Here is a 15692-nt window from a genome sequence, read left to right on the forward strand (position 1 = left end):
TTGTATCTCCAGCTGAGACATCTGCCTTAAACCCAAACTTAGGTACCCAACTGCACAATACCTCAAGAGTGTCTCTGCACCTTTGTTATGTCCCAAGGGGCTCCTCATCTTCCCCAAATCAGCTCCCCCTCTCCTATCAGGAAACAGCCTCTCTCTCTCTCTCTCTCTCTCTCTCTCTCTCTCTCTCTTTTCCTGTTGCTCAGACAAGAAAATTGGGGATTCATCTTTGATCTCCTCATCACCTCTACATGTACAAACCATGTCACCTTCTCAGCAAGACCTTCCCTTGCCACTCTATATTATAAAATGCCTACCTTTCATTTAATCTTAATCCTCTTTTATTAAAAAAAATATCCTCCTCAGCACTTTTTACCCTTTGACAGGCTCCACCAGGGTGGGGTTTTTGTGTTCACAGCTGTGTTTCCAGTGCTTTGCGGGCATGTGGCATACAGAAGCAGCCCAGTGAATATCTGTTGAGTGAAGTGATGTTAAATACTGAAGAATGATGTGGCTTTGGCAGCAAAGAGGGGGAAGAGCATTTGCAGCAGAGTTTGGAGTAGGCAGTCAAGAGGACAGGTGTGTCGGGGAAAGAGAAGTTTCTGGAACTGGAGCTTGGTGAGAGGGGCAGCATGGCCAAGATGAGGCTAGAGGCGGGCAGCAGGACCAGACCACAGTGCATGTGTGTGCACGTATGTGTTTGGGGGCAGGGTGTGTGGCTGTGAGCTACCTGCAGGAGTTTGTATCCCTGGGGACAGGAAGCTGCTGCTGTCCCTCGGTGAGCCAGTGGGTCCAGCCTCCCCACCTATTTTTCCTCAGTGGCTGATATGGAGGAGAAGGACAGTGCAAGCCAGGCCAGCAGCAGTGGGAAGGAGCCCTGTGAAGAGTCGTAGGTACCTGGGCTGGAACAGGACCAGAGAGTCTCTGGGTCTTTCCAGCTCAATGTCCCACACTAAGGGGGCTGTGACATGAAGGCAAAGGCCCCACACTGAGCAGCTTCCAGGAAGCCGTCTTGCCTTGAACTGATCCCTCACTGAGGAAAACACTGGCATGAGGAATTAAAAAAAAAAAATCGGTGCTCAGTTGGGTGAGTGTTCAATTATAGGACCCACCTGTCCTCTGCTAGGTGATGAGACATCTCTGACTCTGTGGCTGGGGAGGAAGAGCCCAGGCTCGGAGTGAGCTCCTGGCCTGCACCTGCCCAGCCCTGTTCATTGTGGCCAGAAGCTGTAGCTCCTTTGGTGCCAGAGCTCTGGAGTCAGCCTCTGGCCAGGCCAAGGAGGGCCTGAGGAGAACCCTGGGCAGGGAGGCAACTATGCAGGGTCTCTGAAGTTTCAGGGGTCCTGTCAGAGCAAGAGGAAGACCACAGCTTCTTGTCAGTAACATGGCAAGGACACGACTGTTTTTCCGTGGTCCTGATTCTCCCTCTTCCTTTCCTGCTAATCTGCACACTAGAAATAATTTAAAATTAATATATTCTGAGCAGACACATTCATTTTCTTTTAAATTTGCAAAAATCTTCAAGCGAAGACATTTGAATACATAACACAAAGGCCCATTTTCTTTGGGAAACATCTATCACTGCCAAGGTAAAAGGCGGCACAAATATGTCCATAAGGAAGAAGTCGCAAAAGCACCAAGCTGGAGTAATAAACAGATTTGGAGATTATTAGGGTGTTTTGGAAATGAATCATGGCTTGTTTGAACTGTGGGGGAGGTCGAGGGTATTTTTAATTTAATGGATTAATCATTTATGTCTGAGGTTCTTGCTCCTTCCTATGAAAGCAATGCAGGAGGTTTGTATGGAGTTATAAATCATGTCAGTGTTTGGGCCTCATCTCTGGGAGGCCTTGACTACGGGTTATACAAATAATTTGAGAGAGGAAGTAGAATTTCTAGAAGGGTTCCCTTTGGGCAACCGGGTCAGCCCAGAGTCATGGAAGGAGAGATTCCAGGAGTATCCTAGCCTGTGTATAGAGTCCCACTCTTGCGACCAAGAGCCAGGGAGTGCGGCAGCCCAGGAAGAGGCAACCTATATCTTATTCCCAGTTTGGCAATCTTCCCCTAGGTCTTGATTTTCCTATCTGTATAATGGGTTGGAAGCTCTGTGAGGGTAACAAGCTTTGATCACCTGTATCAACCCATCATAGTTAAATATGGCTTGAGATAAATCCAAACATGTCTGCTCCACCTTGGACTTGGTACTATATTCCAAGCCAGGCATTTCCCAAACATTTTATACACAGTCTTATCTCCTTATATCTGGAAGGCAGTAGGTAATATTGTTTTTCTCATTTACAGGTATGTTTATTTTCTTACCTAAAACTATATATCCAGAAAGTTCCAGACCAGCACTGGGACTTGAACCCAGAACTCTCTGACTCAGAGTTCATGTCTTCAACCTGTGTCAGGAGTAGCCAGCTCAGGTCCGTTCTGGGCTAGAGGGGAACAGCTGAGTCCTGCTCCCAGGTGGTGATATCCTTGTCTCTTGGGTCCACAGGCCACATGTGAGCACCCTGACACATCTCTGGTCACTCAGTTTTCTAAGACCTTCAGAGAGCACACAACGGGCTCCCTCTGTTTCCTTCCTCATTCTCATTCCCATCTTCCCTCTCACTGAGGACAGTGTAGTTGGAGGAATGGAGACACAGAACGCTGCTCCCTGACTAGGTTCAGAGCTGTCCCTCAGCTCAGCAAGCCACAGCTGATCAACCAGGCCAAGAGGAGACCAAATTGGATCCCATAAGCAGAGTTGAGAAGACTGGACTTGAATTTGACCTCAGTGGGTCAGGGCCATCTTTTATGTCTTCAATTCACAATTGGGATGGAGGGTTAGAAGGAACAAATCACACAGACGAATGTCACTGACTTCTCACTCCCTCCTCACCAGACTCCTTAGCAAGGCAGGGTGACTTCTCAGCCCTCCAGCTCCCCCTGCCTGAGGGCTTTGGCACTAAGCAGCAGCCTGCAAAACTCTCATGCCCACTGCCTCTGGGACTCTCCTGCAGTGACCAGCCCCTCCCTGTGCCTCCCTCCTGGGATCCTGAACAGCACCAGGAATCTGCACATTGATCTGCTGGATGACATCAAACCATGTGGTCCAGCAACCTCAGTCCTGCTGAGGGCGGGGCCTGGGCCCCATTGACGCTGTCAGATCCTCACCAGGCCGCTGTTTCTGATCAGGCCTAAGCTCTGCGTTAGGCACAGAGATATCAGGGTTCCTGTCCTCTGTTACCTGAGAGTGTTCAGCCCAGAGCAACCCAACAAAGACCTGTGGATTGCCCACCCTGCATCCCACACTGGGGATTCCCCAACAGCAAACACGCTGTCTCAGCAGGTGGACATTGAGTTTGGGCCTGGGAGGGAAGATCTGCTTTACAGTTATTAATGTGGGTGGAGTCAAGGCAAACCACCCAGTCTTTCTGAGCTCCAATGTCTTCATTTATTAAACAGAGGTGGCACATCGTGGGTATTCAGCAAGTGTTATTCACTATTGCAATGTCTTTCAGAACATCTAATTTTAAACAATACCTTCCTTCACAGATACAGCTTTATTCCAAGTCTGACACAGCAAGTTTAACTTCTGGAATATTTTGAAAACATCCCGTCCTTTTCTAGGGCCAGCAGGTCATAACCCTTGAAAGGCAACCATAGGCCTACTTTGGGATGGGTGGTCCTATCTAGGAGTTGAGAACTGTATTCAAATGTCACCCCAAGTGCTTGGGAATCAGAAGCCCACAGAGCCTTCTTGGCTTCTAGAGCTAGAGTCACCCTAATGGCGTAGCCCAGCCTCCGTAGGGCCATGCACAGTGAGCCGATTTAATGAGGTAGAAAACTGATCACAAAGTACAGAGGCCCCAGGGTGCTTCTTCCCACTCTATTGACAGCCCTTTGGCTGGGAAGGAAGCCTTAAATCTCTTAGCAAATAGGGAATGGATCTCAAGTGGCCTTTTTCTGTATTTCAATTGGAAGGTTCTGCTCTTTGTTTAGATTTCCAGGGCTGAAAGCGGCTGCCAGAGCTGAGACTAGGCAGTGGCTGGGCTGGTGAGGAGGGGGCGGTGGGGAAGGTTCAAAGGGAACTCTTCTGTGCCAGCTAAGCAGTCTTCTTCCCAGGCCAGGTGGGAAGAGCTAGTGTTTAAGCCCAGAAATGCTCATGGCCCTTGGAGTCCTTCTTCCTGACTCAGCACTAAAGGTGAGGAACTGGCTCCATCCACATAATGAGCTCTGCCTCAGAATTCCAAGGGGACTTGGGGTAAAAGAGCCTGCCAAGCACTATGAACTTGCCACTTGATTTATCAAGGAATTTGAGACTCTAGAGTTTCCTCTAGGAGCTGAGTCAGAGATATCTATAGGCTCTCACCTGTGAGTTACTCTGGTTCCTGGGCAGGTGACTCCCTGCCCTCTTCAGATTTGTTTTGGAGGAAATAGAGGGATCCTGAGGTTCCAGCCCTCTCCTTGGGCCCTCTGGTTCTTGTGAAGTGGGAGCAGGGAGGGAAGGGGCTGGATGCAAGGGCTTGGGTATCTGTTGATTTTACTTTCCTAGGTTTTTCTGAGGACCTGAGAGACCTGCAGTAAACCATCAAGAACTGTTTTGCAACCAAACATTAAGAGCATCATCAGCCTCTGGTTGCCACCTGCCAGTGTCAAACAGTGAAGCTTCCTTCACACAGTAGAACACAGGCTGTGTCCCTGGACCAGTCCCTGCTGCATGGTAGACTAGCTCTGTGTCCCAGCATGGGATGGCTCACCCAGTGGGTGTTGTAACTTGTGTTATGACACGAGTTGGGTTATTTCTGGTGAAACCTAGACACTTGATCACAAGCCAATAAGCATGGATTCAGTATGTCCAAACTCAAGGGAAATATTAATACAATATGGCTGGGACATGAATGGATATGAAAGTCCCTAAAACATCCTGTAGAGCAAATGCAGAGGCAAACTGAGTGCATTCAGTTGTCCTTAAATGACTTGTCATCCTGGATCCTAGAGGTCAGTGAAGGTGAACCTGGTGATGGGATATTTCTGACATCTTGCTCACTTTATCCTGGGAGGGTAAGTCCTGAACACCAGCTGGCACAAAGTCCCCAGGGGCTGGTGTGACATTTCCACGCTATTCCCTGACACATGAACCTCCTGCTCAGGCCTTCCAGGTGACAGGAGGGCGCCCTGCTGGGTTTGGCTGGGTGGGGCTGATCGGCTGATCAGATGGCCTGTTTGTTTCGATGGCTGGAGTGGCCAGCATGCAAAGTGGAGGTCAGCACTGGGTACTGACTCCACAGAGTTGCTTTCCTACCAGTTGTGTGACCTCAGGTGAATGACCTTTCTTAGCAACTCATCCATAATGTGTGGGTTAAAAACATATCAACTGGGAGGATCTACATGCAGTGCTTAGCACAGGAACTATCCAGACAATTGCTTGGAAAACACTGACTGGTGTACTCGGTGGCAGAATGATCAGGAGGGAGTTAATTCTCAGTTTCCAGAAGTGCTGGCAACACAAGGGCCTGAGAAACTTAGGAAAACCTTCCAAATATGCTCTGGTTCTGTCCTGGTTTTAGCCTAAGGGGAGGCTCATTGAGCCTTTTGAAAGTCTCTGTTGGAGGAAATAATGCCTCCTAGTTGTACAAGGGGTTCAGTTCCATGCCCCCTGGGAGAGCAGCAGTAGATAAGAGTTTCTGGTCTGTGGGATCTAGAGACCACAGCTGCTCACTTGCATCATGTTGCCCACAGGACACACCACACTCTATGGTGGCCTGCAGGGGCCTTAGGAGCCCAGGGTGACTTGCCTGAATGGCATCCTCTACCCTGGCACTTGGATGCATTTCATCTGAAGGGACCTTGGCTGGAGACTAATTTTCTTCACCATCCCTCCTAGTTATAAGAGAGATGGGATATTTCAGAGTTAGATATTTCTTTCAGATAACAGAATACATAAGGGGGCGACAGGTTGCTCTGGACAGCGTTTTAGGGATGCTTTGAGGGGACAACATGCATGGAGCCATTTACTAACCATTCACCTGCAGGACGTGGGTCTGGAACAGCTGCTCGTGGCCCAAGGCGTGGCAGGTGTAATTGCCCATGTGGATGGTGGTCACCTTGGTGATGTACAGGGAGTCATCTTCTCCGAAGTCCTGCATGGGCAAAGATGACAATGAGATTGGCCTCTCTATTGAGAAGGCTGAGGGACCGCTGGTTTCTCTTAATTTTCTAGGAAAACAGAACTCCTGCCTCTAGGAGAGAGTTCCTTTCTGCCTGACCCCTTCCTCAGCAGAGCTGAGGGCTGTGCTGTCCTGAGCAGGGGACGCTACCTCTCTTGCATGTTCCTGGTTCAGACCTTGCACGTCCATTTACCATTGTGCTCACCTGGCACCTTCTCTGTGAGGTGGGCAGGACACTTCCCTCAGCACATTTCCTCCAACTTCCATCAATTAGGCTCAGGTGCCCCTCTCATCTTGCCCCCTTGTTTTACGGTGATCTCGCCTACCTGCTAAGAGACTGTAATTCTGGATGAAAGCCTCGTGTAGAGGAGGTGTCGGCAAACTTTCCTAAGGGGCCAGATAGTGACTATTTTCAGCTTCGTGGGTCTTAAGATTTGTCAGCTACTCAACTCTGCCACAATAGCATTAAAGTGCCGAAACAATTCATGAATTAATGAGGGTGCTGTGTTCAATGACATTTTATTTAAAGGTGACGGGCCAGATTTGGTTCACTGGCTATAGTTTGTTTACAACTGGTTTAGATCCTGCCTGGATCCCCAGATGATTTCAGGCAGCCTGCAGGTATCTGAGTAGCTCAAGGGAAGGGAGTCAGAGCTGTGGGGGTGGGGAGCAGACAGACACAAATCAAGGCAGGGGCATAAAAGAGATCCAGAAGGACTGATGACCCCCTAAGAAGTGGCCCAGTGAGCCTTGGCCCAGTGGTCTCTGCAGCCTCGAGGGTTGGGATCTTATTGAGCCAGTGCACAGGGGAGGGATGGTCAGGAGGTCTGCGGCTGTGAAGTCCCCAGAAGAGCACAGGGCAGGCACCAAGGCCTACTCAGCTGCGTTTTCTCTTGTAGAACTGAGCACAGTTCTGTCCCCTTCCAGTGCCAATGCAGACATGTTGGCATTGGAACTGCCTAGCATTCTATGAAGGTCCCTTATCGGCTTTGGTTAGCTACCAAACACCTCAGATGACATGGTGCTTGGAGCTGATAGACGGAGAAAGCTCATGGGTGAGAGAAAGGGCCGAACAGTGCTGGACATGGGGAGAGACGGGGAAGCCCGGTGCCTGGACTCAGGAGACGCAGGGTTTGGTTTGGATTTGCCATTGAACAAATGTCCCCTAGTGCCTCTGGGGCTTTGGTTTCTCCACCTGTAAGTGTGGACAACACATGTTCCCCATCTGTCTGAGATCCAGCAAGAGAAGGCATGTGCGTGTATTTCCTCATGTGAGAAGCACGACATACACAGGGGACGTTATTTTTCCTGTCATTACTAACAGAAGATGCAAAACTCCTCTTGACCCCTGGAGCAAACACCAAACCATCCCTCCTGCTGTTCCCCTTGCCCTTTCAGAGCTCCCTTCTTTCACAGAAGCACTTTGGTGGCAGAAAAGAAGAAGGCCATTGGCTACTGTGCACAAGGGTCATGCGTGAGCAGCACTGGGCAGCTCCGAGGGTCTTTCGTTAATACGTACACTTCTGCCCCCTGAAAGGATGACGTTCTCCCTTGCTCACACCCTTGAGGGCCCAGCACAACCATCACAAGTTCGTTTAAAGAAGTCTTAGCACAAGTAAGAGTTGTAGGCAAAAGAGAGGTGCATGGCAGTGGGGAGGTGGGAAGGTCAATAGTGGACACACACAACCTCCTTTCAGCATTGGGGACAAAGAAAGCCAACCCCCTGCGACTCCCTTCTCCTGGTGGGGAACAGTATCTGAGAGGGCTCTGCCGGAACCCTGCCGGTTGGCTGTGAAACATCACTTTGCTGAAAAGAGCCCCATTCCCAGCATTCTGTGGAAGCCTCAATAATAAAATAAAACAGCACATAGCTGATTTGTCCTGTGTCATAACAGAGCCATAAAGGCTTCATACCTGAGTTGCTTATGAAAAGTTAATGGCTAGTCAATGCTGGGACAACATATTTCTAGTCTAAGCTGTTTCCTGTGTCAAAAATCTAAGTAAGTCTCTAGGAAAATGTACTTTGCTTGAAGCCTCAGCGGTGGATGGCTGGCATCTTGACAAAGGGAGGAGGCCAGGGACAGCCCCCACCCTGGAGAAGTGGTGAGTGGCTTGGAAACTCCTCAGTGCCCCATATGGCTGACCCAGGGCAGACTCTCTCCTAAGAGCAGAACCAGAGCTGTTGGCAGGGAGTCCGGTGCACGCTGTTGGCATTTCCCCTCCACACTGCCTTTCTGAGCCTCCACACTCATGGGTCCTCTTCCTGTGAGGGCTCCTGAAGCCAACCTGAGCTCTGGCAGCCCCTGCCACCTTGTTGGAGTTGCTGGTCACATGGACAACAGATTCCTTGGAAGTAGCCTGGGTGAGGTGGTTTGGTGCTCCAAGGCTGGTACCCCCTGAGACACCCTGAGAATGATAACCTGTCAGCACCAACACATAGCCTTTAAGAGGTTACTATGAGCCAGAACTTGACATAGAGTTGACTCTCCATCTTCGTGGGTTCCTTATCTGTAGATTCCACCAACCATGGATGGATGGAAAATATTCAGAAAAAAATGATGTCTGTGCAGTTTTTTATTTCATGTCAATATTCCCTAAAGAGTACAGTGTAACAGCTATTTATACACCATTTACATTGTGCCAGGTAGTATAAGTCATCTAGAGCTGATTTAAAGTATGTGGGAAGATGTGTGGAGGCTATATGCAAATACTATGTCATTTTATTCAAAGGACTCAAGCATTCAGAGATTTTGATATTCCCTGGGTAATCAATCCCCTGTGGATACTGAGGGATGGCTGTACATTGCCTTGGTTAATCCCAAGGGATTACTCAAAGGCAGAAGACAAAATAAAAACCCATTCCCCAGAGGTGACTTAGCAGGGCTCCCCTTGAAAATACATTCTGAGCTGGGTGTGGTGGTGCACACCAGTAATCCCAGTGACTCAGGAGGCTGAGGCAGGAGGATAACAAGTTTGAGGCCAGCTGTGGCAACTTAGCAAGACCTGGTCTCAAAATAAATAATAAAAAGGACTAGGGGGCTGGGGTTGTGGCTCAGAGGTACAGCGCTTGCCTAGCATGTGGGAGGCCCTGGGTTCGATCTTCAGCACCACATAAAAATAAGTAAATAAAATAAAGGTATATAAAAAAAAAGACTAGGGATGTAGGGCAGTATTAAAGCACCCCTAGGTTCAATCCTGTGTGTATGTGTACATATCCATGTATTTATATATTTTAAAATTTTTGATTATTTTATTTAATTATTTTTCTGAGTCTATTTCTCTGATTACCTCCACTGCCGACTGCCAGCACCCTGAGAGTCTCCTTCCTGTACAGCACCAGAAAGTTCTTTTCCAAGCAATAATACCAGATTGTGTACTTCCTTGTCCAGATCCTGGCTCAGGTCACAGCCAGTGAGGACCTGCCCAGCCCCTCTCTGGCCACTCTCCCCTAGCCATTGCTCTAGAGTGCCAGAATGTGCTCCCTTCAGGAACTTTCCACTTCCTGCCCTCTCCTCCCTGATGGCTGTCTGTCTGTCTGTCTGTCTCCCTTTCCTTCAAGTGTGCTTAACCTTTACCTGGTCTCTTCCCCAACATCCCCATCTCCCTTGCTGCTTCATTTCTCTTCATGTCACCCACTGCCACTCAGCATTCAGTGCTCTGTGTTTATCTCATTCACCATCTGTCTCCCCGACTAGAACCCAGCCCAGTGGGGGAAGAGGGAATCTTGGGCTCTGTGTTCACTGCTGTGTCCTCTGGCGCACAGTGGGTCCTCAACAAATAGTTGTTGAATGGATAGTAGGGTGCTCAACTAGGTTTTCTGCAGAGACTGTGTCTGGCTCTTTGCTTTGATAACCCAGGTGCCCACCTCTTACCTTCCTATCCATCTAAATATGGCCCAGGAATGTAGGATCAAAACAAGGGGGCTGTTGGGAAAGCAGAGGACTGGTCTCAGGTCTTGTCCTCACCTCCCTGCCCTGTCTCCTTTTCCAGCCTGCAGCTCTCAGAGGGACTCATGGTTCTTCTGCCTTCCTCAGGCCAGGGCAGCTGGGATGAACTGAAGAAAAGGCTCTGCTCAGAGCAGTAGAGAGAGACGGGGAAGCTCTCGCACAGTGCCCGGACCTCACGGATGACTTGCTGCATCTCTAATGTAGTCCCTTAACTTCTGCTTTTCTTCTTTTTTATTTTTGTCATACTGGTGATGGAACCCAGGGCCTTGCCCATGCTAGGCAAGCACTCTACCACTGATCTACATCTCCCCCCCACTTTCTATTTGAGACAAGGTCTTGCGAAGTTACCCAAGCTGGCTTTGAACTTGCAATCCTCCTGCCTCAGCTTCCCAAACAGCTGAAATAATAGACATGCGCCACTGCACCTGGCCTCCATCTGTTTCTCCGGCCTGCCAAGCACAAATCCCCATTCCTCTGGAGCGGAGGCCTGCCTCTTTGGTCATCAGCCAGGTGCGGAGGGTGGGGTGTTGGCTCTGTGAGGACATAAGGAGCTGCTGGCTGCCTTATGGCTTTTCTGTGAGCACCGAATGTATTACCAGCCCATGGTGTAGACTCTGGGGAGAACCTCACTCTGTAATAAATAAAATAATGTCTCTGGGCTAAAACCATAGGCATCACGTAATTATGGAACAAAGTGCTTATTGTTTTCTGGATATGAATACTGGCTACAGAAATCAAATTTACTTCATTGGAGGTGAGAGAATTACTTTAAAAATTGATTTATAAGAAGCTATATAAAACTAAACCTGCAATTCTTCCTCTTCCAAATGTTCTTTGAGATGTGTCTGAATGTTACTATCAATGCTTGATTGCATCGCTGTAATTGTCTTTTTATGGATAACTTTTTTTCTCTGACACATAGAAATGTATTAGCAAATCAGGGTTACTTCCAGAAATAAACAGATGCCAGATTAGACCATTCTTTGTATTGATGCACATCTATTTTTTTGGAAGGAAACAATTTTACTTAAATATATGGCTTTCATCTTTTCAAAAGTTATTTTCTTAGTGTCTGCCACTATTAAAGAAAGTAATTAAGTGAGACTTAAGTATTAAACAACAGTTAAGCAGAGATGAGCTAGGGGACGGCTGTCATGGTGACATATGAGAGTTAGGTATAAATAATATGAAAATGAGCCAGCAATGCTGAATATTTAGTGACTCAGTGTTAAACACAAGGACTCCAGAGAGATGTTACAATTAAAGTGAACAATATTGTCAATGTCACGAGTTAAAACTCAACTCAGAGATATTTCTTCAGAGCTTTTCCAACTCTGCTCTTTCCAGGCGCACCCATGGATACCTTTGGGGAGGAGGCAGTGAAGGGGGCCTCTTTCCTGAACTGGCTTGATTCTGATCCCTAGAATGTCACGCACTTGGGCATCTTATCTGCACAAACAGCTGAACACCGTGGACCCCCACCCTGAGTGATAAGTGGCACCTCCACAGTGCCAGTACTCAGAGACACCAGCATTGACCTGAGCATGTGTAGCCACGATCCAGACCAAGCTGGGACCACATGCATGAATCAGTGAGCACACACACACATTCACATGGACACATGCAGTTAACATGAGCATGCACATGTGTGAGTACCCGCACATGCTAACCACCTGGCTCGCTATAGCTGATCACCTGACTGATGCCAGGGTTCCTATGCAGCCCATTTCCTTCCATTCCCTCAGAGGACACACTTGCTACTCTGCAAGGACCTGTAGACCGAGTTCTCTTGCTCAGAGTCCTCTTAAAAAAAAAAAAAAAAGAAGTTGCCAGGTACGATGGCATATGCCTGTAATCCCAGTGACTCAGGAGGCTGAGGCAGGAGGATCACAAGTTTGAGGTCAGCCTCAGCAACTTAGCAAGACCTTAAGCAATGTAGTGAGATCCTATCTCAAAATAAAAAAATAAAAAGGGCTGGGGATGTGGCTCAGTGGTTAAACATCCCTGGGTTCACTCCTCCACATACATTAAAAAAAAAGTCTTTGAAACCTGCAGTGATTCCCTAGGTAGCCATCTGGACCCCCAGGGGAAAGTAACTGTGAGCAGTGTGAGCAACTCAGGGTGGACCTTTCCTGTTCATTCCAGGCTCAGACCCAGGAGTAGGGGGTCAGAGACATGTGAGAAGACCCTGTGTGACAGCTTCAGTCTTCTCCAGGACTTAAGGGCATGTGTGTCCCTGGCTGACTTGGTGACTGCTCGTCTAGGTTGTCAGGCTCTCCCCATGATTGTGAGCACCTCATCTCTGTGTGTCACTGTGTTGTCTCCAGCAGGTCTCATGCCACATAACTGGAGCTTGGTTATCATTTGCTGACTGAATGGTGGTGTGTTAGCCGAATGTGCTGCCTCTGGAGCACACTCCTGAGAGCAAGGACAGTGAAGAATTAATGATATTTAAAGACATGGCTGGCCTTTGCCCTCAGCTACTGGGTGGTGTGCTCTAAACCATTGGAATGTCCTGTCTCATGGGAGTCTTTGCTTGGGAACTTCGAAGCCATAGAAGATCAATCCTGCAGATTTCTAAAGTTAGGTCATGTCAGTAGAGTGTGATGAAGCTCTAGAAAACAACACAACACAACAACAACAACAACCCAAGAGCACAAAACAACTCTGGACACTAAGGCCTGCTTGAGCTCCCCAAGATCTGGTCACACACTGATGCTGGGAAAGTAACATGCCCCACAGCTTCACTGGGAGAAGACAATGGAGGGTCCATATTAGGGACCCTCCTGGACTCCACCCAATTGGCTTCTTCCCTTGACTGATTTTAATCTGTTTCTTTCTCCATAATAAATGGTTAACAGTGAAGATAACAAGTTTCAGTGAGTTAGTTCTATGGGTCCTTCTAGCAAGTCATTGACACTGAGAGGTCAATGGAAACTCTCCAATTTTGGGTGCTGAAATTCCACATGTAGGGACATCCCTGTGCATCCAGGTGCACACAGGTGCCCAGACCCTTGCAATTGAAGGCTCATACCAAGATGTTGTTTTGGGCACTCAGCTCGTTCAGTCTCAGAGATCAGAGATCAGAGACCTTTTGTCTGGTTAGGACTCCAGAGTGTCAAGAGGTATAGGTAGCAGCAATTGGGGCCCTCTGATGAAGTGCAGGCTTGAATTCCTGTATAGCTTTTGGATTCTTGGCCAGTGGCCTAGTGCCAGGCACCAGGCTGCATGGCAGCCGTCAACTCAAGTTCTGGACCCCCTTGAACCTGTTGCTTCCACCTACATCCCTCCTCCCAGGGAAGCCTGGATCATGAGTTCTCAGGCCAGAAGGGCTTATGAGGGTACCAGCTCTCGGCTCCCACCTGGACCACACACATGACTGACAGCCAACTCTTGACTGCCTTTGAAACATTTCAGTGAGGTTTTGATTGAATTTCCTTCTATGGCTTATTTGAGGGACCAAGAAGCCTTTCAATCAGGAATTTTCTCCTGACCTGTTGTTTAAAATCTTCTACACTGCTAGAAGGGGTATAAATTTGTGCAACCTTTTTTTGGGGATATTTGGTACTCTCCGTCAACTCTGAAAATATGCCACTTCAAAGAACTTCTCTTTGGCTAAGGATCCACTTAGGCAAATGTGCAAAGCGGCTGCATAAGGATGACGATTGCAGCACAGGAGGCAGGGAAGGAGGCACTGGGCAGGGGGTGTGGCTCGGCTTGGCTCAGGGGCTGCAGGCTCTTTTCCTTAGTAGGGAGAGGGCCCCTTGGAGAGGTAGGATCCAATTCTGAGGAGTAAGATAGGTGCTGATCGGCCTCCTCCACTAGCTGGGCCTCTGGAAGGAGGCAGAGAGGCTCAGGTTGTGCATGTAGGGTCTAAAATCTGAATCAGAACCTTCCAGAGGAACCTGCACCTTACACATAGGGCCAGAAGTCATCACTGAACACAGGTCCTGAAGGTAGTACTAAGATGGAAAGAGATGACCTTGAGGAAGCCATCCAGAAAGCAAAAGCCAGAGGAGGTCCCCTGGGGCAGAGTTGTTCCTCCATGTTCCACAGGCCTGTATACCCCAGACCTGGGATCCCATCCCCTGGATCACAATGAACAACACTCCTATTGGTTTGAACTCGTCTGAAGCTCAGAAGGACTGGAGGTTTAGATGCAACCAGGTCTTCAAAACAAGTGGAGAGAAATGGTCACGGCCTGTAAGAGCTCCAAGCATAGTGTTTTCTAAGATTTTAAAACAAAATGTACCCAGGCGTTTAATGAGACAATTTTAATGCAGAACCTACAACCACCGTCTATCGAGTTGCAAACAGCTCTCCATGCTAATCAAACGCCTCTCATCTTTTTACAGTGGATTCATGACTGGTTCATATAAAGACAATAAAAATTAAATGAGTCATGAGCTCCTAAATCATTTTCTTTTGGTCTTTTTAATAACTCACTTCCAAAGAAGCACTTGCGGAAAGCATATGTTTCCTTAGAATCATTTGTTCTCACTCTTACACTATTTAGGCAAGGGGAAAAGTGAACCTTTTAACACACCCTTCAAACAATGCCACAGATACTTTCTCTTAATGGGCTTTGTGCTTCTGCTTTTATCACTGTGCTCTGCCTGCTGATGTTTGAAAGCCCCAAACAACGAGATTCAGTGAAGGAAACACACACACAAACACACACACACACACAGGCACACACACAAAACAGAGTGGCTCTTTCAAGTTATTTGAAATATTCTGAGTGTGTGGTAGGTCTTTTTTTCCCTCCCTAAATAAAGAATACTATAGAAAAATGTTTCCTCTCCCTGAGAATATCTTGGCCAAACAATTCCACGTGTTGGTCTTAAGGTGTGCTGCTTAGTGGGACCAAAGGCCAGAGCCCAATGCCACACACCCCACATCTGAGAGGATGCATGTGGCATGGGCCTGGGCACTGCAGTACTTTTGCAGGAAGCAGGCGGAGGCAGCCTCAGTGTAAAGACATGGTAAGTCTGGGCGCTAGGTGTTGCTAGCCTTGAGCAAGGAACCCAGATAGCACCTGTGGGGTGAGTAGGCTGGCTACAGACTTCTGGGCCAACTCATCCACTCTTCTGAGTTTCTCAACCCTGCGTGCCTTGTGGATTTGTGGTCAGGGATGAAGTGATGCTGGGAACTGACCAGAGCAGAACCTGGCACTCTGGGACCAGGTAGGAGGAGAAGCCACAAAACCTGACTCTGAGCTTGCAGAAGATGAGGCAGGTAGGGGAAGAGTGAGGTATTTATTGTTCTGCTCTCTGGTCCAGGTGAGAAAGTGGGATGCACGCTTGGGATGTCCCACAGGGCCCACAGGGCCTTCCTTACCACAGATCTGTGGAACCTCAGGGTTGGGAAAGTACAATGCAGGTCCCATTTCTGATTGGATACCTACAATAGGAGGCAGCTTCCAGTTTCCCAAGATAGGTGTGTGTCCAGAGAATCTCCCTGAGGATAAGCTCCCTGTCACGGGCCTGTCATGGGCAGTAAATGTCTCTCCCCGACATAGGGCTGTGACATTTGAGTAGAGAAAGGCCTGCAGGCCAATGCAACAGGGCCACTGGCTTCTGGTGCCCAC

General features: G+C 48.4%; 1 protein-coding gene across 1 annotated transcript in view; it reads right to left on the reverse strand.

Moving 5' to 3' along the window:
• The window catches only part of Fstl4 (follistatin like 4), a 405787-nt gene that overhangs the window by 32256 nt on the left and 357839 nt on the right, over positions 1 to 15692 (reverse strand). The window contains exon 8 of the mRNA XM_015492824.2: positions 6008 to 6128. Within this exon, the coding sequence (XP_015348310.1) occupies positions 6008 to 6128 (121 nt within the window). The remainder of the gene's footprint in view (positions 1 to 6007; positions 6129 to 15692) is intronic.

This window comes from Marmota marmota, unplaced genomic scaffold, assembly GCF_001458135.2.
Source record: "Marmota marmota marmota unplaced genomic scaffold, marMar, whole genome shotgun sequence".
Classification (NCBI taxonomy): Eukaryota; Metazoa; Chordata; class Mammalia; order Rodentia; family Sciuridae; genus Marmota; species Marmota marmota.